Source organism: Ruditapes philippinarum, unplaced genomic scaffold (assembly GCF_026571515.1).
Source record: "Ruditapes philippinarum isolate M1 unplaced genomic scaffold, ASM2657151v2 ctg9819_1_1_1_1, whole genome shotgun sequence".
Classification (NCBI taxonomy): Eukaryota; Metazoa; Mollusca; class Bivalvia; order Venerida; family Veneridae; genus Ruditapes; species Ruditapes philippinarum.
The window spans coordinates 1-25,013 of record NW_026857725.1 but is presented as its reverse complement, the minus strand read 5'-3'; the positions used below and the strand labels follow the sequence as shown (position 1 = coordinate 25,013).

The 25,013-nt window shown below is 32.1% G+C and overlaps 1 protein-coding gene and 1 long non-coding RNA gene across 2 annotated transcripts; both read left to right on the top strand.

Annotated features, from left to right (window-relative positions):
* Positions 1 to 575: 575 nt before the first annotated feature.
* On the top strand, positions 576 to 23,312 carry LOC132750705 (uncharacterized; the record flags this gene model as incomplete). Its single annotated transcript, XM_060740734.1, is given in 22 exon segments — positions 576 to 732; positions 3,022 to 3,081; positions 4,180 to 4,340; positions 5,098 to 5,337; positions 5,979 to 6,131; positions 6,962 to 7,160; positions 8,820 to 9,075; positions 11,350 to 11,515; positions 11,804 to 11,983; positions 12,657 to 12,803; positions 13,381 to 13,524; positions 14,179 to 14,361; positions 14,937 to 15,197; positions 15,559 to 15,905; positions 18,071 to 18,253; positions 18,696 to 18,811; positions 19,099 to 19,250; positions 19,427 to 19,574; positions 20,261 to 20,521; positions 21,140 to 21,409; positions 22,032 to 22,275; positions 23,107 to 23,312. Coding segments are annotated over 22 exon segments (4,144 nt in total), but the record flags the coding sequence as incomplete, so codon positions are not given.
* Positions 23,313 to 23,500: 188 nt separating this feature from the next.
* Positions 23,501 to 24,208, top strand: LOC132750707 (uncharacterized). The gene is made up of 2 exons (XR_009628588.1): positions 23,501 to 23,647; positions 23,810 to 24,208. It is a non-coding gene; the product is annotated as an uncharacterized LOC132750707 (long non-coding RNA).
* The last annotated feature ends 805 nt before the right edge of the window (positions 24,209 to 25,013 follow it).

Here is a 25,013-nt window from a genome sequence, read left to right as displayed (position 1 = left end):
GGGCCATCGCGACACACACATACTCGAAACAACGAAAACACGAAATGACGATAGTGGAAAATAGAAATATTTTATTATGACGTCATCCATTGTTATGATCTCTGTGCATATACCAGACAAGAAGGCGGAACTACGATGGTGTACGGTGGTCAAATGCCAAAAGCATGATATGGAGAAAAGTCGAAAGTACTGTCTATAAAGATGAAAAGTCGAAACCACGATAAGTCGAAAGAACGATGGTGAAAAGCCGAAAGTACGATGATGAAAAGTAGAAATAACGAAATATCAAAACCACGATGGTGAAAGGTCGAAAGTACGATGGTGAAAATACGAAATTATATCGAGTTTTTCACCATCGTGGTTTCGTTATTTCGACTTTTCACCATCGTACTTCGACTTAATCATCATGGTAATTCGTAGTTTCGTTATTTCGACTTTTCACCATCGTTATTTCATGTTTTCGTTGTTGTGAGTTATGTGTGTGTCCCGATGGCCTTAACGGTACACCCTAGTTTTCTGTTATCACGAAACCTTCCATTCCTAGTTTTGGTTTATGATCGAAAGGAGGTTGATGAGTTTGATTTGGACTTTGGAACCCCGCAGCTTGTAGTATAAATATCAGATCTACATCTTGCAAAGTAAAATACTGTGCAAGTCCACTGAGTATGGTGGACGTTAATATGGAATATCGTTTTCTTATACTGCTTGCCTTGTCGGCGAGCTCATTTGCAGGTAAAATTAAATTTGTCAATTTCATTTATTTTTTTATTTTTTGTTAAAAACAAATTTTATTTGTTTGTATAAAAACATTTATCATAAAAAATAAAACATAGTATGCGCTTAAAGAAACGAAACTTTAATTTTCGTCTAATATATTTGGGTGTATCTGTGTTTAAGCCTTGTTCAACTGTAAATATTTCTACATTTAATTAATTAATGAAAAATGTAATAAGCTGTAAATCAAAATGATTAAATAGCATAATGAATGTATTACAAACGAAATAAATACATAAATATTTTTGTCTATTAATACAAAATTATTAGTCACAATTAATTTGAAAATATATCATGTCAATCATGTAATTTTACACATATATACATGTTTTTAGTCTTTGCGCACAATGTTCGTGATTTTTTATAATAATAATAATAATAATAATAATAATAATAATAATAATAATGATGATGATGATGATGATGATGATGATGATGATGATGATGATGATGATGATTATAATCATTATCATCATCATCATCATCATCTTTCTTCTTAGGGAGTTTTTAAAATGTTTGTTCGCTTAATTAACCCAATCAGTCAATCTATCAGTATTTCAAATGTTCTTTATTTGATACTCTTTAATTTGTTTTTATTTATTTATCTTTTATTATTTATTTATTTATTGTACGTTTTTGTTTTTCTCGAAAAGAACTGCGTATGAAAATGAGTTATGCCGGTTTTTTTTAACGTTCACGATGAATAAATATAGGTTCAAAATCTTTAATTTCAAAATGTCACTTTTTTGGCGTCGACAGCACATAAATATAGGTTCAAAATCTATAATTTCAAAATGTCACTTTTTTGGCATCGACAGAACATATCCTTCGCTCCACGCCTTTCGTTGTTATTTCAGCATGAACTCTGAAGCCTGTTTACAAAACAACGCCACGTGATCACATGATCCTGTTTTTGTTTTTGGCAGATTTAACCTACTTTCTGAAAATCGATCAGCTGGTTGCAAGAACGCATGCTGCGCGTAAACACGCGTTAAAGAGTAACGCGTATTGTTTATAAAGTAATAGTATCATTATTAGAAATCGAGCAACATTTCCGCTGTGCATGTAAAACATTCAAAAAATAATACACTAATGTACATATTAATTTTAAAATAAATTGAAATTAAAATGTTGGTTTAAAATAAAATTATTCATTCTGGGCAGAATCTTTCAGACACGCTCTGTACGGATGTTAGAATGACCTGTGATGAAGTGTCAAACGCATGTTCTGAAGTTTTTTTCTTGTTAGATATATCAAATGACCATTGAAATATCTAATACATATTTAATCGTAGACCCCGGGGTCTAAAAATCAGGAGCCATTCCGAATTTGTAGTTTATAATAATGTATAAAATACAGACACGGGGATTTCATTTTTCATCATTTTTGAGTATATTCTGTGGCCCAGATACATAAAATCATTCGAGAAATTAAAAATTGATTATTTATTAAAACATGTTGGCTTTTTTAGTAAATCATCTTTATTTGCAAACATGTTACTGATCAGTAACCCAAGATACATATATAGCAAATCTGACTCGAAAATTTGAATTTTTCGAATTTTTTCTACTGATCTTCGATCGCTCGTTATAAATGTTAACCTGGCTTATCAGTTAAGCACCGTTAACACAAACATAGTTATCAATCAATGACATGAGAGTAATTGGTGCCTGCTGAGTTAGTTGTTGTACAAGTGGTTACAGCACAATGGTCAGTGCAGATACCATCTTAGATATGAATCAACTCAGCTGGTTAGTGTTATATATTGACCATTATGTAACGAGATGGCCGTCTTCAAATATGCTGACAGCGCTGCCATTTTTCTAGACAAAGAAATCAAAGTACCGTTGAAAATAAGATACATGTGTGTTATCTAACGGCACATAAACAGCATTCATTAATTACGATTTTATATGACGTACATTGCCTCCCCACTACCACCCCACCCCGCGCCTCTTTACAGCCTAATTAACTTGAATAAAACTGCCACCGTGTTTTTTCCCGGCAATGGCAATTTTATTAAAATTAACTTATATTTTATGTAAATTCCATTTTGTTTTTAAAGTTTATGGTCCTCTAATTATAATTACACTTAACATGTAAAAATTGATAGAAAAAAGATACAATGTGAATACAGCAATAAAGACAAACATTATAGTTATAATTGTTACAATTATCCAATTAATTAAATACAGCTCCATATTTCAGAATCATATGTCTAAATTTGAGGTGTTATTTGCTTACAGGACCAACAAGACGTCGAAATCTCGAAGCTGGTAGTTCCACGTGCTCTAGAACGTGTACAGGTAAATTGATTGATATAACTGATTCCACATAATCTTTTATATTTAGATGATTATGTCACTGCCCCTGACTGAATGGTGTTTAAGAAGGATCTATAATATATTATGTACTTTCGGTATCCCCCCCCCCCCCCCTGAATGTATCCTATCCATATGTGTCTAAGTTTGTGAGCTGACAAGTATTTTCAACGCTTCTTAGCAGTTTTTGTGAAATTTCCCGAGTTATGGATGGACCATTGAAATCAAAGATTTAATTATTTTTATTAATACTGAGAACGATCTTTCTTTTTACTTTTGTAATCGAACATCATATCCACATTTTCCCCCTCCTAAAAATGCGTTTATTTTTTTAAATTTATTTTTTATCTGTAAATTTCAAAAGGTTCAGGATAAGTAATTATACGAGGTAATACTAATCTAAAAAGAATTAATAATAAGAAAAGTTTTGCCTATAATAAGTCACTGCTGCTTTAAATTGGTATAACTAGTATATAACAACGTAAAACAATTTACAATAATAATTATAATTGCAGTTGTCGATTAGTACGCTATCTTTCTTTATTATTCAATTCAGAATTAATATTTGGCAATTTATCCTGTTTGGACCGAATTATCAGGCATGATAATTTGATAGAGCTACATGTTTATTTGGTCATTGATAAGTTATCGCAAATTATCTTCGGGATGGGATATTATATATCGTAAGATTTGGTTTAATTACAAGAGATTGACCTTAACAGAAGCGAGTTGTTATTGAATGACACACTAAATTGTTGTTTATTTCACCCTAATTAAAACATCTTAAATACATGTATTCAGATTTCAAGGTACTTTCGTGTCCACTTACTAAGTATTTCGGTTACCCTATGGTCAGTGTTTTACAAATTCTGACGACTGACTTTTATGTACATAGCCATTCTATAAAACACATTTTAGAAAATGGGTGTTATTGAAGACCTTTTACATGTATTATTCGAAAAGTAACCTAGCCGTGTTTTAGTCAGAAGTTACAAACAATGAGCTAGTGTCTTTGTGTCCCATTAAATTGATTCTATGAATAAAACAGATTGATTTTGACAGCATGTATTTATATCTATCAAGGAAGCACCAAGTTCGGCTACGCCCCTGGAACAACCTACCAGTATAAATATGAGGCAGAGACTCGGACCTCCGTGCTAGGAGCTTCGGAAGACCATTCAGCTATTTGGATAAATGCCCTTGTAGACATTGAAGTCGTTAGTAAATGTGAATTTATTCTACAGGTAAGTAAATGTCGTGCCACTTTTAAATCATTAAAGTTCCAGTAATTGTTTCTTATGATATGAGTTTTTCACATTCTTAAACATTTGTACTTGCATCGCGTTCAAAAATATGCTCCCCAAAAACTTAAAGGGAGCATACAGTATACCTATACAGTTGCCGCTTCGTCGTCGCTCTTTTTTCCTCGCTAATTTATTTATTGAACGATACAGTACCTTTTAAATGTAGGTTTAAACGTTGGACGGTCCTCTAACTGTTGGAACTTCAATCACATAACTATTATCTGACAAAGAGAGTTGCTTCCCATTAATATTGATACGCCATTTGCAGATTTGTTACTTCCCTTTTATGTAATGTGCCATTTGTGGAGGCATATTTAGCGATAATAGCAGCCGATTAGCCAAAGGTACATTTAATAAAATGAATTTAAATATTCCGGAAAATGGAACACTTGCGCAGTAAAATCCATATTTCATTATCCTAACGCTAAACCTCTATCAGAACCCACAACTCTAACACTTACCCATAACCTAGGAGTAATCAGATTGATTTTTAGAGAAACATAAACTGTTAAATGTTGAAGAAATACTTTTGTGTAAAATGTTAAAAATAACAGCCGACATATTCAAAAGTCTAGCCTAGTTTTAGACTTATTTTTGTTCCTATGTCCTTTTGGCATAATCCGTCTCAAAACATTCATTTTTTTTTTCTTCAAATTTTGATGATTATGTTTAATTAACCGGATATCTATATTCATAGGTGAATGACGTTACAATTGTTGCGTATGATTCAAAACTATATGCTGATCAGGATAAAGATAAACAATTTGCTCAAACATTAGAGAAATTCCCACTGAGATTTTCCTTCCAAGATGGCCGTATTGAAACTGTGTGCCCATCTGAGAGAGAGGAACCATGGGCAGTTAACATCAAGAAAGGAATTTTATCATCATTACAAAATTCAATGGACAGCTTTGAATTCAGCTTTAAAGGTTCTGAGGTATGAATGTTTTAGCAGTGCCCTTCTTCAATTCATATGTTGAAAATCAAAAGCTAGTCAAAAAATAATTTGACAAATTCAATTTATCTAATGTTCATTTAAATAAAAATTAACACAAAAACTAAAAATGGAGTACATTAAGTTGGACTATTCAAAAGTCTGCTTATTGTACAAGTAGTGTGGTCTTGGAGTATTGTGGAACTTATTATTTCCACAACTTTGAAATAATGAAAAAGACTTAGTTGTAGTGCGTTTTATAATAGTATTTACTTATGTATCTTTAATTTTAAGTACAGGTGTCCATAAAATTATATGTCAATGATAAAAAAATAACATCAAGATTCTGAAATGTCTATATTTGGCACTACAGATGCATATTGACACATGTTTTGGTAACTGAATTGGTGATATTAGTGGGGACATATAGTACCTGTGGGGAGTACTATATTATGTACTTGTCTAATATTAACAGAGTTTAATATAAACAAAGTTTTAGCATGATGAATATCAGGGACGATCTTGTGAAAATAAAATCCACTTGTTTTAATCTATGATTTTTCATCATTTGAAGATGATAACATGTTTAGTTTAATTCTTGTTCTAACCTATTTTTGCATAATGAAGTCATCTCCTACTTACAGAGTGATGTAACTGGTAATTGTGAGACAGAGTACACTGTTGCCCAGAGAGGCTGGAGGACTCTGACCATCAAGAAATCTAAAGATTTGTCAACATGTACACACAGACAAGGCTTTGATAGTGCTATTCAAACAACCCCATTCAGAGTTTCTTCAGTAAGTATATATGCTAATGTGTGGTTATTGAATGAACATTTTTGCACTGAATGTAAAAGAATTTAGCAGGACCTGGCTGTAATGGAGTATATGCTACATTTTCCTAAATTCTTTAATAAAACCTGTAAAATTTACATTCTGCTCTTACAATTACATTAAGTAACACATGTAGTAGTTTCAAAATTTTAAGGTCTTATGATGACTTTCCAGCTTTGCTTTTGGAGGAAGGCCTCAGGTGGCCCACTCAGTGCATTAGTTCAGGCATGAGGAGGCGCCTGGAAAGACCTTCTGTAAACTAGCTGATAGCTTCCTCACATGCAATAATTTAAACCTGTGAGGGGCAAGTGGTTTGAGATATGACTTTAGATTGTGTTCAAGGTGTAAACTATATTCATTACAAAAATAAAAGCAATGCTTGTGTATTGAATTATTGTATAATCATGAAATTCAACAATCAGTATCTTGTTCAGTAAGATTCAAAACAACAGTAGATTTGCAAAAGAATTGATACAAGATATCATTTTAAGTTAAGTATTTGAGAGGTTAGTTAATTTGTATCAAGCATGTTAGGCTTAGTCTGTATGTAACATTTGAGGAATAAGTTTTTACCAAGCATTTTAGAAGTCAGTTTGTGTAAAGCATTTTAGAAATTCTTTCCTAGCATTCATTCTTCAAGGCATTTGATGAGTTTAATCGCTAAAACAACTTTTGTTCATTAAAATACCTCCTTTTGAGGATTTTTCCTTTCTTGTAGTAATAGAGTCACATTAGCAAGATTTACATTTGCTACATTAATAATTACATTTGCTAATTAAATTCTATTCTTTCAGGGTATCAAATCACTGCCTATAATGAAGGAGACTCATACATGTGACCAAGAAGTGAGCATAGCAGGTGTTCTAACAAGTTCTATTTGCCATGAAATGCATTTGCTGCGACCTTTCTCCAAGGAAAATAGTGGTGCCACAACAGAGGTTACCCAAAAAATGACATTTGTGAAAGAAAGAGCTGGTACCAGTAGCCATCTTGGTAAGGTTCTTAAATGTTTGATCATATCATTTAAGATATATAAAACCTACATTCTGCTTGCATTAAGGTTATAGAGAGTTCAAATAACCCTTACCCTTTAGTTATAATGGTCACTGCTTGACTTGTCAGACAAAAGCAAATAATGACCAATTAAAAAGAAGAAAGGAGTTATATCTGTTTAACAATGCATTTAAGAATAATTAAAAAATATTCCCACGTTAAGAAATAATCATTCTTTAAAAGTACAGGATTATTCTTTTGGATGTTTTGATAAATCAAGTGTCTTGTCAAGAATTTCAAGATTTATCCTCTTCAGATTTTCTTTGTTGTTTTGTGGATGCAGTATTAATGATGATAGTAATTATACAATATAACCCAATGTGTTTAGTACAGGAAAATGTACACACAGAATGTGTGTTTCCATTATAGAATATAAACTTTCCTCCTGCTGAAGTCATGATCACATTGTTTATTTGCCCCATTTATTACTAGGATTAAAGTGTTGTTAGTCCATGTATAAAGTGGTTTCAAGTGCAATTAGATACTTTTGGCACTGTAATGGAGGAAAACAAAAAAAAAGTCAAGTGTAGGCGTTTAATGTTCCAAAATTTTGTACTTTGGAATCATGGAGCTCAAAGTAAATGAGTACTTTCTGGCAGTATCCTATTTATTTACATAAAACACAAAGAGGACAGTTCTTACGTAACATTTTAAAGTAGTTACTTTGCCAAATAAACAGCTTGTTTTCTTTGATTTATAAATCCATAGTTTATATCATATGAAACAGTCATACATCAAGGTTATGTTTTCCTTTTAAAGCCATTGTGTATTACATAAAGATATATTTCAATTAAGTTAAAAATCTTTTGCAAAAACTAATTGAATTAAATTAGAAATAAATCATTATATAACTCAGTACCTGAAAATAAAATAATCATTAGATTTAGAAAATGGGGAAGTTTGATGATACCTACTAGTGAATTGTACCTTATTCTCTTCTATAGTTATGTGATCTACCTTATGTACCTAAGAAAGCAGTAATATGATGTCTCTTAATTATCCCCCCACCACATTATGTGGAGGGCGTTATACTTGAATCATTTCGTCAGTTGGTCTGTCCATCCATCCATCTCAACTGTGTCTGCTCTATAAATCATTATAATACCCCTATAAAGATTTTCGTCAAATTTGGCTATAATGTTCACCTCTACATTTGCTGTGTGCAGAACTTGTGCTGCCGCTATGCAGCTAAAAGGTCAAGGTCAACCTGGAAGGTGAAATGTCAGGCAATTTTCTGTCTGCTTTACAAATCCTATACCCCTTGAGGCATTTTCTTAAAACTTAGCTCAAATGTTCACCTAAACAAGGCAACATGCAGAACTTATGCTGCTACTGTGCAGGCTCAAGGTCAAGGTCACCATTGAAAGTCAAATTTGAATTTATTGTGTTTGTATTACCGATTTCTTTACTTTTAAAATTACTTTTTTTAACTTAACTCATGATTATGTTCTGTAAAAAATAATGATACATTGCAATAGATAATAATTATCATGTGTCATATAGAGATCAGGTGGGGGTATTTGTTACTCCTGTGGCAGCTCTAGATGGTTTTAACTCTCAAATGTTGTAATTCATGAAATTATGTTGTATTATTTCTAGCTGAATGTGGAGAACCAGAAGAGCTTTACTTTGAGCATGCTCCATCTGCTGTAACTACTGACCTGAATGCAAAGGATGTCCTTGACCTTTTAAATGATCTGTGTGACTCCACGGCAACTGAGGTGACCCCTACAACATCTGATCAGTTTTCAACGCTCATTTCCACCATGAAAAGAATTGATACTGCTGAACTAAGACGTGTGTACAACCAGGTTATGAGAGACAACTTCTGTCGTGTAAACCAGGAAAGAGTCAGGTCTGTTATTAAAGTACATTTATATATTAATATTTATTGAAAATGTGATGGAGACATGGTAATAGTCTTTATCTGTTCATCCATGCTTACATTTTGATATTTAGATTGTGATAGGAACAATAGGTTACTGTTCCTTTTCTTTGATGTCATTAATTCCGTACAAAGGTGTAGCTATCTAAGCATTGAAATGTAAGCATGTTCAACTGTTTTTCTGTCCCTTTTCTGAGCATAACTTGAAAACAATCTAAGATATTGACTTGAAATTTTATAAGGTGGAAACTAAGAGAAGTGCACCAAACATCATAAGTATTAAATACTCCATTTTTGTAATGATCATCATTAATTTTAAGATAAATTTTTGAACGCAGCATAACTTTGAAACTCTACATTGGACTGAAATGAAACTTTAAATACATTGTATTAATAGATGCAAACCAAGAGTTATGCATTGATTCGATCTATTCCTATTTTTAAAATAATCTCCCTTTGTTTAATTTCAAAATATTTTTCCGTCTTTAGTTCTAAGACTATTCAGGGGATTGGCTTTAATTTTTAATCATTAAAAGATAAATATTTGTTTAAGTTTAATTCCAAAACTATCCATGAGATGGTCTTGAACATAAAAGTATGAATATACTAGTATGACAACTGGAAGAAGTACTGGGATAAAAAAATCCCATCTGTAGAGCCTTTACTTCAATCATTTCTCATTGTTTATAATTTTTCCAGCATTTAAACATATTCATCAGGGGACAGCCACTCATATAATGAGCTAATAAAATGCTAGCACAATTTTCGCCTGTTGCATTATTTTTGTCAAAATCTTAAACCCATATGTCAGCCCCCCCCCCAGGAAACCGTGTTCTGTATCTGCCCCTGGTTCCGACTGTCCTTCTTTAATTTTCATATGTACAAATGTATTTCAGTTGATACCATGGAGTTTTTTTCTATGTTATTCGAAGTGTAACCTCTGTAGAACAATAACCTCTTTGCAACTACCAATAGTGAGACTTTACAATTAATTAAACCTCTTTACAGCATCACCTCTCATCAACAGAGGTGGTACTGTAAATGTGTCAACATGCATTTAGTTTCTTTATAATGTAAAGATTAATTTTCATATAAATAATAAAGTAATTAACTGTAACTTTCATTATTTTGTATATGAATATTATGTACATGTAATTGTATATTAATTATTATGTATATATGTATATATTATTTCCATATTTTACATGATGAGTTTGGTTATAATGTTGGCCACAAATTAAATGATAATGGCTATTAAATATTACAATTTGGATACTGGGTCACTTTTTTCTCAGCTGACATATCAGTCAAGGTCACATTTGCATCAGTTGAAGGGCTGATTAAAAGTGGTCCAATCTTCTCTATCAGTGTCCTGTACCTATTTACTTCTATATCATAGTACTTGAAATAACTTAGTGTTAGGAACTGTATAATATCTAGGTCATTTCAGGGTCAGAATTTGGTTCATTATATTAATTTTATCCATTCAAGGAAAGTATATTATTGCATTTAAAAAAAAAAACTCATCCAAACTTTGATAAGTCAACATTTAAGATGATAATTTTAATAATTAAGTCAGTATTTCAATGTCTAGGAACTGGTTTAATTTAAATTATAGTTACTCATAATATGTGAGGCATATCTAAAATGTATTGAATTGATTAAAATAGAGAACTTCTTTATTTATTAACTTCTTTTTTCATGCTTCAAAATTATATTTGAAGCCTGAGATGCATGTCATGTTTTCAAAGTTGAATACAGCTAAATCACTATTCAATAAAATGAACGAATAAGTAAAGAGCATAGTATGCCGGTACTTCAATTCGCCCTTATAAGCGTGAATGTCTAATTAAGGCTATGCAGAAGTCTGTGTTGATATGAACTGTATTAAAGTATTATGATATATTTTTAACAATTGTATATATTTCTCTATTATTTTAACCCTTAACCTGCTGAATGTCTTAAATGTCCAGCTTCCATTTTTTGGAACTGGTCATACTGAACTATATTATGAATTTTGGGGATATCAAGATGAAAATTTAAAGGTGGTCAGCCAGCAATATAGAGTATGGTCAGACTGTAATGAACTGTTTATTCTCGTGGTAAAGGTTGATAACTTTCTGTTGCAGCAGGTTATGAGTTTATGTAATATATTTTACCTGACTATACCTTAATGTATATTATATTGCATATTATAATAAATGTATATGTTCTTATATATGGATTGGTATAATATTGTTTCAGGAGGTTTTATATTGATGCTATTCCAATGGTTGGTACAGAATCCTCTATAGAGTTGATGAAAACACTGATATCAAACAATGATATCACAGGATCTCAAGCTGATATCTGGCTCGCATCCATCGCATTTGTTCAACACCCCACAAAACAGATGATCAAATATGTTCAGGCAAGATAAGAAATTTTGATTTTGTGATTATTAAGCAATGAGTGCAAAGAAGTTAACAATATATTTACTCTAGAATTAAGAATATTTTAGGCTATTCCAGCTATTTCAGGGGTACACTTAATCATTTTACAAGTACTACGTTGAATATAAGTGCAACAGTTTTAATAATATTTGTTACATAATGTTGACAACTTTTTTCCGAAATCCCTATGACGAATAGATCAAATTCCATGTGGAATAGATTTGACTGGACAAAAGTTGATGTGGCCGTTGCTGCTTGTATTTCAGGAACTGACTGGCCTACCTTCCCTATCATACAAAGTGTTGTTGCCCTTATCAGCAATGGTACAGTCTTACTGCCAGGTGACGCCATCATGTGAACAAGTACAGGAGATACAGGATTTTATTGACATTCTGAGTAGAAACATAGATGGAGGGTGCCAAGTTGATCAGAAAAATTTTAAGAAGGTAAATAGTATTATTCTATTATTTATTATTTTTAAGGGTAATGATATTAAAATTTGGTTGATCTAACTTTTAATATGATTTCATACTTGATCGGTGTATTGCAATTTTGATATAATTGGCTTCTTAATTTGTATCAACATGTTTTCTAATAAACATATTGATACAAATGAAGTATTAAGCATATAGAAAATGCATTTTTTTTCTTCCTTGCGATTTAAAATGACATAGCAGGCAGTGTTCACCGAGATATTGCATGAACAAATATTATATAGAGACAACAACTGAGTCATGTTATATTACCAAGTAAAACAGTCAATTAAGATGCTGCGTTGTCAAGGATGCACTTTTATAATACAGATACATATGTTGTAAACAAAGTCACCACTTACCAGCACTGAAGTTTGTGGTAAAATTCAAGGAAACTATAAAGTTCATCTAAAGATTTACAAGTATTTCACATACAATTGAACTTTTCAAACTTTACATTTTTCCTCCAACTAACCAGTTGATAAGGAAATAGTGTAAAAAATTATACTTAAAAAATTAATGTTTCTTTGTTTCTCATAATTAAGTGAAGCAAACAAGTATTTTTACTTATGTGATACATCTGGTAATATCAGCGTATATTAATATGATGAGTAATTTGAATGAGATTATATCATATGTATTTTAGATCATGATGACTTTGAGGGCAATAGGAAACACGGGTCATGCTGAAACGGCAGTACCATCTTTATACTCTTGTATAGAGGGAGATAACTCCATGGACATCAAGATTGCAGCTATTCAAGCTTTTAGAAAGTTGTCTTGTGCTTCTGACGTAAGTCTGTCTGACATATGTTTGTCAGTGAATAAATTAATCCTATCAGATGAGCTTCGTGTCCACAAAATTTGAAGAATCATAGTCCTGAAAACAAGAAATAAATGTTGTATTTTAAATTTCAATAACATTATTTGTTATATCATATCTGGAAAGATCAACAGTTCCAGTACAGTTTTTGTCTGAAATATTTAATGTCTGCAACCAGTTTTAAAGCTAGAAAGTCATGATAGCAATGTAAGGTGTTTACCTTAAAAAGATTAATTCATAATATAGGCATTTAGCAAAGTAGTTTCAATATAGTCATTCAGTGAACTATCCTATACAGTTTAACTTTAACTTTCACACCTCATGGCAGTAAGGATTAAGCACTGTTCAATTTTTCCATTTTATTAATGATAAGTTCATTTATTAATACAAATTGATTGTTTTGAGAGTTATAGATTAACTATTCTTTATTTCCTGAGACAATTTATTACAGGTGATGACACAGAAATAAACAGGAAATTTCAGTTTTAAAATGAACATTTCAGGATAAGCGCTTTTCTTTACTGATGTGTTCATGTTTATTTTTTAGAGAAACAATTTAATGGGAATTTATCGAGACACATCTGCTGACTCTGAGATACGTATCAATGCTTATCTCGCTGTAATGAAGTGTCCGTCCCCCTATGTCATCTCACAGGTTCAAGACACTCTTGCTTCAGAGGAAGTCAACCAGGTTAGTTGATTAGATAGAAATAACTCTATTACAGATTTTATTACCTGAAAATGAATTATTATTATTTGTTTTATTCAGATTTATCCCCATTTGCCCAATCTGATGATTTTAGTGTATAATATATGGATTTAACTCAATACAGTGTTGGAGCTATACATCTAGAAGCTTGCAGAAATCATGATCACAAAATAGTCAAATATTGAATTTTTTGCCAATTCTTATATTTTACATTCATTATCGTATATAAATTGGTGTGAAGAGATGAATATATAGTGAAGAATTATTTTAAAGTCCATTCCGTTGGGTGAAAAGGCGAGATTTTAGCATTTAATCATTCAAGTGCCTTGTCTGGTATATACTGGAATACACTATTTAGTGTGGTGATCCAATCTTTTTATGCCCCCACAAAGTGGGGAGCATATAGCGTTGCCCTTGTCCGTCCATCCGTACGTCTATTCGTATGTCCCGAAATCTTGTGAAAGCAACTCCTCTTAAACCGGATGGCAGATTTTAATAAAAAGTTCCACATGAAAATCTTACATACAGATATGCATGCTCTTGTTTACGAGCAAATCTGCACAGTGAGGGCATCCGTGTCCTTTGGACACAGTTCTAGTTTTTTGTCTCACTCGGTCCACATTATATGTTAAACAGGTTGGTTCGTTTGTATGGTCACACCTGACTAATCTGATAGAGAGCTCAGATCCTAGCAACAAGTATGTCCAGGAATTGCTGGATGATGCTGAGTTTGAGGAGAAATTTGACCTTGATAAGATGAAGTTTTCCAGAAATTATGAGGGCTCATTCTACTTGGAGAAATACAACACTGGTGCTATGGTAAGATAAAGTTAGTCAAAGAGTGAACCACATCATATCAAAGATAACTTGTTCAATGTTTGGATTTTATAAGAAAAACCTGTCTATTTCAATTTATGTTTAAATAGCTTGTTTATAAATGATTATTGCTTATGTATATCATGACATTTAAACTAAAATCTCTTGACTCAGATAATACTAAGAATACTAAGATTAAGGCTGTGTCATCATAAGTTATAGCATTTTATTCAGTGAAATTTAGAAGGTGATAAGTGAAATATATAATTTGAAAATGTTTGCCTTCAATCATGAAACCTGTACTACAACAGTTATGTGACAGAGTTACCAAATGTTGAATATGAATTTTTAAACAGGAGATATGATCTTGTGGCCTAGGAGTTTGTCTCTAAATCAATGGTAATGGACTCAATAATGATTGCCTTCATTGCACGTATATATTTAATTGAATATATATTTAAATATTGTATGTATGTACTGAAGAAACATATTATCCAATAAATATTATTTATATAAATACATCAATGAAAACAATTACTTTTAATGTACATGTATAATTGTTATAAATTGATTTACAGATTGACAGTAATCTAATTTGGTCTAGTAAATCATTTGTACCAAGATCTGCCAGCCTTAACCTGACCATGAACTTGTTCGGTGAATCCATGAACCTGTTTGAGATCGGAGGACGTGTTGAGGGTCTTGAATCACTCCTCGAGTCATATTTTGGTCCTGTAGGATATTATAATGATGACAGTAAAGGCAGCAACGAGATTCCAGAAGCTAATCCAAGACTCGCTGGACTCAGTAATAAAAAGATGAATGACATTCGGGACAAGGTTTGTTTGTTAATATATATTTTTCATCTGTTTTTGTTTTTCATTATGTTTTTAGTTGTGTGTAATTGTAAGGTTTTCTAGCAGAAATTTTGGACATGTTCACTTCCAATTAAATTTGTTACACTTGCTCAAATCTTTTAAGATTTGAAGAAACAAAATCTTTTTTACCTGGACAAAGATAATAAATGTTGTTAACTTAAACTGCAATGAATGTTAACAGAAACATTTTCATTTCTGAGATAATAAGATTGTGAATATAGAGTCTGCTGTGAATACTGTCCTAGGATTATCCTTAAGAGATAAGCCTGTCCTGTCCTTCCTGCTTAAAGAATAGATATTATATTTTATAAAATATTTGTAGGCAAAAAGAACAATGGATGAATTACGTGGAGCTATGTACATGAGAATGTTTGGCAGTGAAGTATCATACATGATGTTTGGTGCTAACAATGGTGTTGATAATGACAAGTTTTCTGGGTCCCAACTCTTTGATTTCCTACAAAAGTTAAGAAATAATGAAAAACAGGAATTGGCAATGACACGAAATGTAATGTTTGTGGACAGCACTTACACAGTACCTACAGTTGTAGGTCTTCCACTTAAACTACAGGTTAATGGCTCAGCTACTGTTGCCTTGAATGTAGGTGGGCTGGCAAATATAAAGAATCCAAGACAAAGTGTTGTTATTGAAGGAAACTTTGAACCAAGGTAAAGATTTTTTATCCTGTGATCTTGCTATAGTATAATTTTATACCCCCACCACAAAATGTGGGGGGGCTATAATGGATTCGCTTTGTCGCGTCTGTCCGTACGTCCGTCTCCATTATCGTGTCCGCTCTATAAATCCTATACCAATTGACAGATTTTCTTCAAACTTGGCTCAAATGTTCACCTCAACAAGGGGATGTGCAGAACCCATATTGCCCATGTGTCAGCTCAAGGTCACAATTGAAGGTCAAATATCAAACAGTCAAATATTAGACAGTATGTTGTGTCTGTTCTGTAAGTCCTAAACTAATTGAAAGATTTTCTTTAATCTTAGCTCAAATTTTCACCTCAACAAGGGGATGTGCAGAACCCATGTTACCCTTTTGCCGGCTTAAGGTCGCGGTCACACTTGAAGGTCAAAAATTGACTTAGAAAATATTCTTAAATTATGTATTTGAATATTTCTGAAACTAGAAAAGGTATTTGCTTGAAACTTGAAATATGTATGAAGTGTCACAATTAAGATATGCAGGTCAAGTTTCATAACTCTGTATTGCATTTTGACAAAGTTATGCCCCTTTTTAAGTCTTCAAATTTACATACAATCAAATATTAGACAGTATGTCGTGTCCGCTCTATAAATCCTATACTAATGGAAGAATTTTCTTCAACTTTTACTCAATTGTTCACCTGTGCCAGCTTAAGGTCAAGGTCACACTTGAAGGTCAAAAATTGACTTAGAAAATGTTCTTAAATTTTTTACATGTACTTGAATATTTCTGAAACTAGCACAGGTATTTGCTTGAAACTTAAAAGATATATGAGGTGTTACAAGTAAGATATGCAGGTCAAGTTTCATAACTCTGTATTGCATTTTGACAAAGTTTTGCCCATTTTTAAGTCTTTAAATTTGCATACAATCAATACTAGACAATATGTCGTGTCCGCTCTATAAATTCTATACTAATGGAAGGATTTTCTTCAAACTTGACTCAAATGTTCACCCCAACTGGGCAATGTGCAGAACCCATCTTACTCTTGTGCCAGCTTAAGGTCAAGGCCACACTTGAAGGTCAAAAATTGACTTAGAAAATGTTCTTAAATTTTGACATGTACTTGAATATTTCTAAAACTAGAACAGATTATCATTTGAAACTTATTGAAAGTGTCGCAAGTAAGATATGCAGGTCAAGTTTCATAACTAAAATGGTCCCATGGGCGGGTTCCCGAGGGACGGATATTCCGATCCGAACCGCAAACATATGAAAGATATTTTTTCTTGCATATTCTGCCATATTATTTCATATTTAAAATGGTTTACCTCAATATGATATATGTTCATGGAAATTAAAATCATTTCATCCATAACTATTTTCTTACAATAGCGTATGAACTTACAACTTAAATAACAACGGGGAAATGACGTCATCCTAAGACATATTTCCCTTCTAAAACAACGTCATTTTAACGCTGTTCATTCATAAAGTGCGCTAAAATGACGTTGTTGTTTGGCACGCGACTCATCTGGCACCCCCCATGCCAGATGAAACTTCCGGCATGGGTAAAACTCACGGAAACCCCAGTCTGCTATGCCTTTGGTATTAATGCAATATGAAAAGGGTAAAAACATTTATTACTGAATTAGACAAATGTACACTTTCAAGCAAAAGAAAGTTTACACAAAAAACAGGATTCATAAATTTTCATTCTGTATTAAACAATTACTTTCTATTTTGATAAGATAAAATTTCATTATCTAATTTCCACAAATGGAATGAATCAGACACTAAAAACTGATATTTTCATCCATGATGGATACTCCCCAATTCAAAATTTACAAAATAACCTGTTCAAGTTGACTGTTTATATCTGCTATGTCCTCTCACAGCATTCATGCACACACTACACATCTTCTTATAGACATGACAATATTGCTTATTGTTGCTTGTGGACTATTTCCAGACTCCAGATCTAAGGTCACATGCATACATGTACCCTGCTGGTGCTTCTAATAGAGGTGCTGGCTTGTAGACCTGATTATTTTGCTGCCAATTAATTTAATGCTTGCTTTCTATTGCTTGTAAGTTTACGTTACTGTAATCATAATTATACATGTATATTCGAAAATATTTACAAAATAATATGAAAGTTTATCTGATTTACAGCGGATCAGTCAAGATTGATTCTATGATGAGCATTGATGCCGTAGTTACACGTGGGGGTCTCAAGATGGTGTCATCACTATATACCAGCACAGGGGCACGCGGCAAGATCGAAATTACTGGAGGTAACGTCTTCGATCTCTCATTTGACATCACCAAGGAAAAGAGCGAAATAGTGGATGTCAAGTAAGATCAGTTTTCTATTCTAGAATTCATCTAGTCACTCAATTATGTTACAATCAACGCTGTCTGTAGTAAGGTGGTAATAGATGCTTGATTTTTTTTTTTGACATTTAGTCTTGAAACATTCTTGTCAATTTATTTTGAAACCACCATAGCCATATTCTTTGAATGAAAAAGCTGAGATGTTTTCTTAAAGTAGAGGCTGTGTACAGACATAGGCTCTGACATGTATCTTTGACTAACCTTTGTCCTGATTTAAATAAAATGTGTAGAGGGAGAAGAAAAAACTCTGGTTAGGAGAGAATATGAAGTTTAAAATATACATGTATATAAATATTTTACAATGTACTATGAATACATGTTTGCACTACTATATATTTATAGTCAATGAAAATTCATCATAATTATAAAGGTTGGATTTTGAAGATTCTATTTTTTATGGCAGATCAACATTTTATGTGGTTTACAATGATAAAATGAAGGAACAGAAAATGTTGCTGGCAGGATCTGGTCAGGAGGAGAAGGTGTCTTGTACCGGAGTTAGGATGCTTAAAGCTACTGGTGAGCTCCAACTTCTTGTTAAGGAAATAAATACTTGCAATGCAATGTTTGGGACTTACATTTTGGATACATAAATCTGGATTTTTTTTCTTCATCATTTGTACATGTATAATCTGCTTACTTTATACTCATGTCCAAAATGAAATAAATGTTCAGTTCTGTGAACTTGTTACATTGCCGTTAATGCCTTCTTGTCATAAATATTTCTGACTTCTACATAAAATTTTCACTTTTCACAGTCCTCTTTCCTTTATATATAAATTGATAATATATGTCAAATATTTCAGGTATTGAGCTATGTTCAAGTTATTTAACAAGAGATACCAAGTTAAAGTCAGATGCTCCAAACTTCCCTCTAACTGGACCAGTCAGTTTTACGGTGACTATGAACAAAAAGGACTTGCCTAATGGCTATAAACTTGAAGTCAAGACAATAAAGGTAACGCTACTGTAAAGAAATACAAATATTGACTTATCTTTTAAAAGTTATGCCCATATAAAAACACTACTATATCATTGGATATAGAACAGAATATGTAATAAGGTTCTTGTACATTTCAATTCTGAAGTTATTTTTATATATGTATTTATCAAATTTTAATGTCATGTTTTCAGACACCACTTCAGACATTATTCCGGTTTATGACAAACACACCGGGCTCCCAGTTTGATCGTGCAATAGGTCTAGATGTTGACGTAAAACACTCAAAGAAAACATTAGATATTATGTTTGTATCACCATGGAAAAAAGCTGCCGTTAATGGTATGATTTCAACGACTCTCTGTCTTATACAACCTTGTTTCAGTCCTCCCAACATGTTTCCCAATATAAATGGTCTGGATCATACAACTCGCTGTTATATGTGACAAGCAACCTTAATTGTCTGGTCCCAGTGCATTGCTTTGTCTGATTTAAACTATTGCTAAAGGTCCATTGGAAAGTCACATATTACAGTCTTGACTGAATGTCTGTCTTTAAAGATTACCATCTCAAAATTGAAGCATTAAGTCTGCCTTGATCAGACTACATGTACATGATAGGCCTGATCAAGACAGAATATTTTTACAGAAATGTTTATTAAATGGCAGAAATCAATCATATCTTTTCTGTCTTCATATGAAGGTGTTAGATGTCACAGTTTATTCAAGTTTTGCAAAAGTTTCAAAGTATTTGCAAAAGGAAAACAGCTCTTCTCTTAAATCATTGTCGCTAGTGATTTGAAGAAAATGTTTAAAATCTCCTAAACATACTATGGTTACTAAAAAGATGTCATGATCTGATAAAAAAATTCTAAACTGCATTAAAAATGCCCAATGTTCCTTTCTTGTTTTGCAATTTATGTTATAATAAGGTTTTCCATTCATTCTTATGAAAATAAACTGTAATGAAATTTGAATGAATAAACAAGTTATATTATTATATTTATGAGTTTTTAAATATTTATTTAGGTGAGCTGATTGACACATCAAACGTAAAAGGACTTTTGGGTAAAATCAGCATAGACGAAGGTCATCGTGTTTACAACCTCGATGCCAAGATTTTAATTGACAGAACCAAGGACCGTGTGACTTATACACCAAAAATATCTCTGGATATACATGACTGGAAGAATGTTTCCCTGACTGGTGGGATCAGCTATAAACTCAAGCAATCATTAGATGCTGATCTTCTTATTACTGGAGCTCAGGATGTACCAATAGAGATTCAGGGTTAGACTTTAATCAGTTTCATTTAATCATAGTTATAGTAACAGAATTACGCTGAAAGCTAGAAACTTATTTGGCCTATTCATTGGTCCACTTTCTGGTACTAACCAGTACTGGTATCATATACGTTCACCGTAGTCATGATTCTGTAATTGACTCAACACTTATTGGTGAAAGGTATCAGGATTTCAGACTCCAAAAAAAAGCTTCTTTTTCTTTCCTCAAAGAAAAATAAAAATATGATTTTCAGATTTTTAAATTAAAATATATAACTCTCACTCCTTAGTTAAGAGGCAGACACTTTCACAACTTGGTCATCTCTCTTCTTAATCAGTTGTTAATTCCTGATTACATATATTCTAAAATAACTGACAATAAATTTTTCATTATTTGTCTATAAGGCTATACATCCATAATAAGTCAATAAAGATATTTCTTACCTGAATGGTAGCTTGAGTTACTAAAGGTTTTATTTTTTTACTTAGTCTACTTCTTTATAAATAAATTAAGAGTGGTAATAAGTTTCAGTCTCTTAAAACTTAGTTATGTATCTTTTAAGGTATTTGTACTTTGGTCATATGATGTCTGTTTCCTTATGTCATTATGTTATTTTATTTCTAGCTTCAATTTTAAACACTGAGACGATGATTGGTATGAAAAGCAAACTAAAGTATCAGAAAGGGGAGGGCTATGTGTTTGAAGCCATTACAAATCAGAAAATTGAGAAGAAGAAATTGAGGTCCCGTTACACATATGAGCCAAGGGTATATGTGAGAACACCTGATGAAGAACTGCTGGAGTTCAATGGAAGTGCTATTTTGATATCAGGAAAGTCCTTCAAGGCCTCTGGATCATTGAATAAATTGACAAAAGTACCGTACAAGTTTAATGGTAAGATTTTACTGTTTATCATGCAGATTTTATAATTTCTTTAATATTCTTCCTATAGAGCATATGCTCTAGATGAGATTAATAACATAAATTGTTTAATGTAAAATCTATATTTAAAAATATTTTCAACTTTAACTTAGCTGATGTGTTTTCTCTAAAAAATAGTTATCAACTTTATGGAACTGTCCTATAGTAATGTAATGTTATACCCCTTAAACATCTGAATTTTTGTAATTAAGTTATCCAGCTATAAATCCGGAACAGTTCATTCAACGTTGAAAGGATTACAATAACAAAATACGAAAATGAAACCTCCAACAGTAGAGTCTGGTCAAATGTTTATGATTGTCTGGTGCCAAGGCTTATCATTTTTGGTTTGTTAAAAAATCAAAATTAAGGAATTGTGAAGTCAATTTTTAAGTTCTTGTTAACTTGGCTTTTAGTAAATGTATGTTCCATATTAAGTAACATATAATAGATATCCTATTGATTTCAGTAGATTTTTATTCCATGTCACGATGCTATGTTATAATTTTGACAGATCTTTATTCCATATCAAGATTTTATGTTATAATTTCAGCGAATCTTTATTGCTAATAGAGATGTTATGTTATAATTTCAGTGGATCTTTCTAGAACGGAATATACAAAGAAGAAGAGAGTTAAGACTCTTGCGCGAGTGTCAGTAACAGGTCCTAGACTCTCCACTAAACTTATGATTAATCATGATAATAAGGCAGACAAAAACATTTTCACTAAATACCGGCTGGACTACAGTATTGGCAAGCAATGGAGAGATACCATAATGGGGAATAACCGGGTCAAGATAAATATTGCCAAAAATAAAAAAACTGTCAAAATAACAAGGTAATATTTTTTTTTACATAATGGTTCACGTGTCATATAATTGTTCAACAAATAAATATGTGATAGTACTTTGTTTTCGACAAAATCTTTGTGTGACATAACTTAAATATGACCATGACTGTTTATTGTCCTTGACCTTCAAGGACAAATATAAAATTCCATTTTAATCTGTAAAACGTAGCCATTTATGCTTAATGCATGGGTGAAAGTTTTCAGGATTATTCCTGGAGTTCAGGATTTTCAATCTCCTGAAAGCCTCCTGTTTCCTGTGTGAAACTTAAGAAAAACTGCTAAATTCAGGATTTAAAAAATTTCCAACTTTCACCCATGTTAATGTTAGGGTTACACTATAGAGGCGTCAATGAAAAATGATTCTTTTACACTTTAAATAGTCTTTATCTTGGGTAGGCCTATGTGCTATATAGAATATTAAAGAGTATTGAACCTACAGTTATTCAGTATCCTTCATATATGCAATAAGATATTATTAAACCTAAATACAAAATAAGACCTTGACCTATGTTCATAAAGTTCTCTTTCAATGTTTTTTTTGCATTTGATAAAAAAGTCAGGTTTGGCCCCTGTTTGTGGTGGCTCTTGTTAAAGGAATAAAAGGTGCTTTACAGGTTTTTTATCTCATTCAGTGATAGTTCTAGTTCCTGTGATCAAAAGCTTATTTTCATATGGAAAACCTGTCCAATAATGGACAACCGTGTATATTCAGAAAATCATAATACACATACAAAATTGCCAGTTTTTAAAGATTCAAGTCTAGTTTTGATATAAAAGATTTCAGTGTATATAATATACGAATGTTATAATTACTTACAGCAATCTAAACTCAGTTAAAAATGATGACATGGATGCTGCACTGGCTGTGAACTATGTCACTAACAGATATAAAACCAACCTAGACTGTAACTTGAAGTATGGTAAATCTATGAAATCAAAGACAAGTAAAGATACAGTAGAATTGTCTGTAGCAGCTAAACACAGGGATGACAGTTCTGTTGAATACAGAGCTGACCTGCTATTCCAGCAAAGGTTTGTTGTTGTTGTGGGCTGTTTTGTTTGTTTGTTGTTGTTTTTTTTTTTTTGGGGGGGGGGGGGGTATTTTTCTTCATTTAGAGTTTAAGTTACTAATGCACTGTTAGAGTGCTTGTTTTTGTGTGTTTTTTTAGCTCGACTTTAGGAAGTATATGGATAGCTGTCCTACTCGCCCCGGCGTCGGCGTCCGTGTCCGCGTCCAGATTTTAGATTAAAGTTTTGGTGCAGTTAAATATTTTTCACTATAACTTTGTCATTTCTTAAGGTATCAACTTCAAACTTCAAATATATGTTCCTTATCATCAACCACATCTTATGTGACAAGGTTCATAACTATAGCACCAATATTTTCAGATTTATCTCCTCTTGAACTTAGAATTTTCCTTAAAAAATACTATTTTTGACTGTTACTTCTTTATTTCTTAAGGGATCAACCTCATACTTCAAATATATGTACCTTATCATCATCCCCATCTTATGTGACAAGGTTCATAACTCTAGCACCAATATTTTCAGATTTATCTCCCCTTGAACTTAGAATTTTTCTCAAAAAATACTATTTCTTACTGTTTCTTCTTTATTTCTTAAGGGATCAACCTCATACTTCAAATATATTTACGTTATCATCATCCCCATCTTATGTGACAAGGTTCATAACTCTAGCACCAATATTTTTTGATTTATCTCCCTTTGAACTTAGAATTTTCCATAAAAAATATTATTTTTTACTGTTACTTATTTATTTCTAAAGGGATCAACTTCATACTTCAAATATATTTACGTTATCATCATCCACATCTTATGTGACAAGGTTCATAACTCTAGCACCAATATTGCAAGAATTATCTCTCCATAAACTTAGATTTTTTTACTAGAAAAATGTTATTTTTTTATTATAACTTTTTTATTTTTTAAAGTATCTACCTCAAACTTCTAATACTTATTCCTTATCATCAATTACATTTTATGTGACAATGTTCATAACTCTTGAAGCAATATTTACAGATTTATCTGTCTTTGAACTTAGGATTTTCTTTAAGAATATAATAACTTCTTTACTTTTTAGGTATCTACTTCAAACTTCAAATATATATTTCTTATCATTACACAAATGTTGTGTGACAAGGTCCATAACTCTAGCATGACTATTTCTAGAATTATTCCCCTTGATCTTGGAATTAATGTTAACAAATGTTGTTGTTTTTTTCTATAACTTAATACATAATTATACATAATGGATTTTTCTTTCATAGTTTTGTCCTCCTTACTGCGTCCAGTATTTTATTAGTCGAGCTTTGCTGTCTCCTGTGACAGCTCTTGTTTTAAAATGAATTTTAGTCATAATCTGTTTACTTCTTTGTTAGTTCACGGGGTGAGCTTTTGTGATCGCTTTTCGTCCAGCGTCCATCCGTCCGTCCGTAAACTTTTACTTTAAATGACATCTCCTCATAAACCACTAAGCCAATTTCATCCAAACTTCACAGGAATGTTCCTTTGGTGGTCACCTTTAAAAATTGTTTAAAGAATTTAATTCCATGCAGAACTCTGGTTGCCATGGCAACTGAAAGAAAAAACTTTAAATATCGTCTTGTAGCTAAAGCTAAGATATTTGGCATGAAACATCTTCTAATGAGTGTCTACCAAATTTGTTCAAATAAAGCCCTGGGGTCAAAATTGGCCCTGCCTTGGGT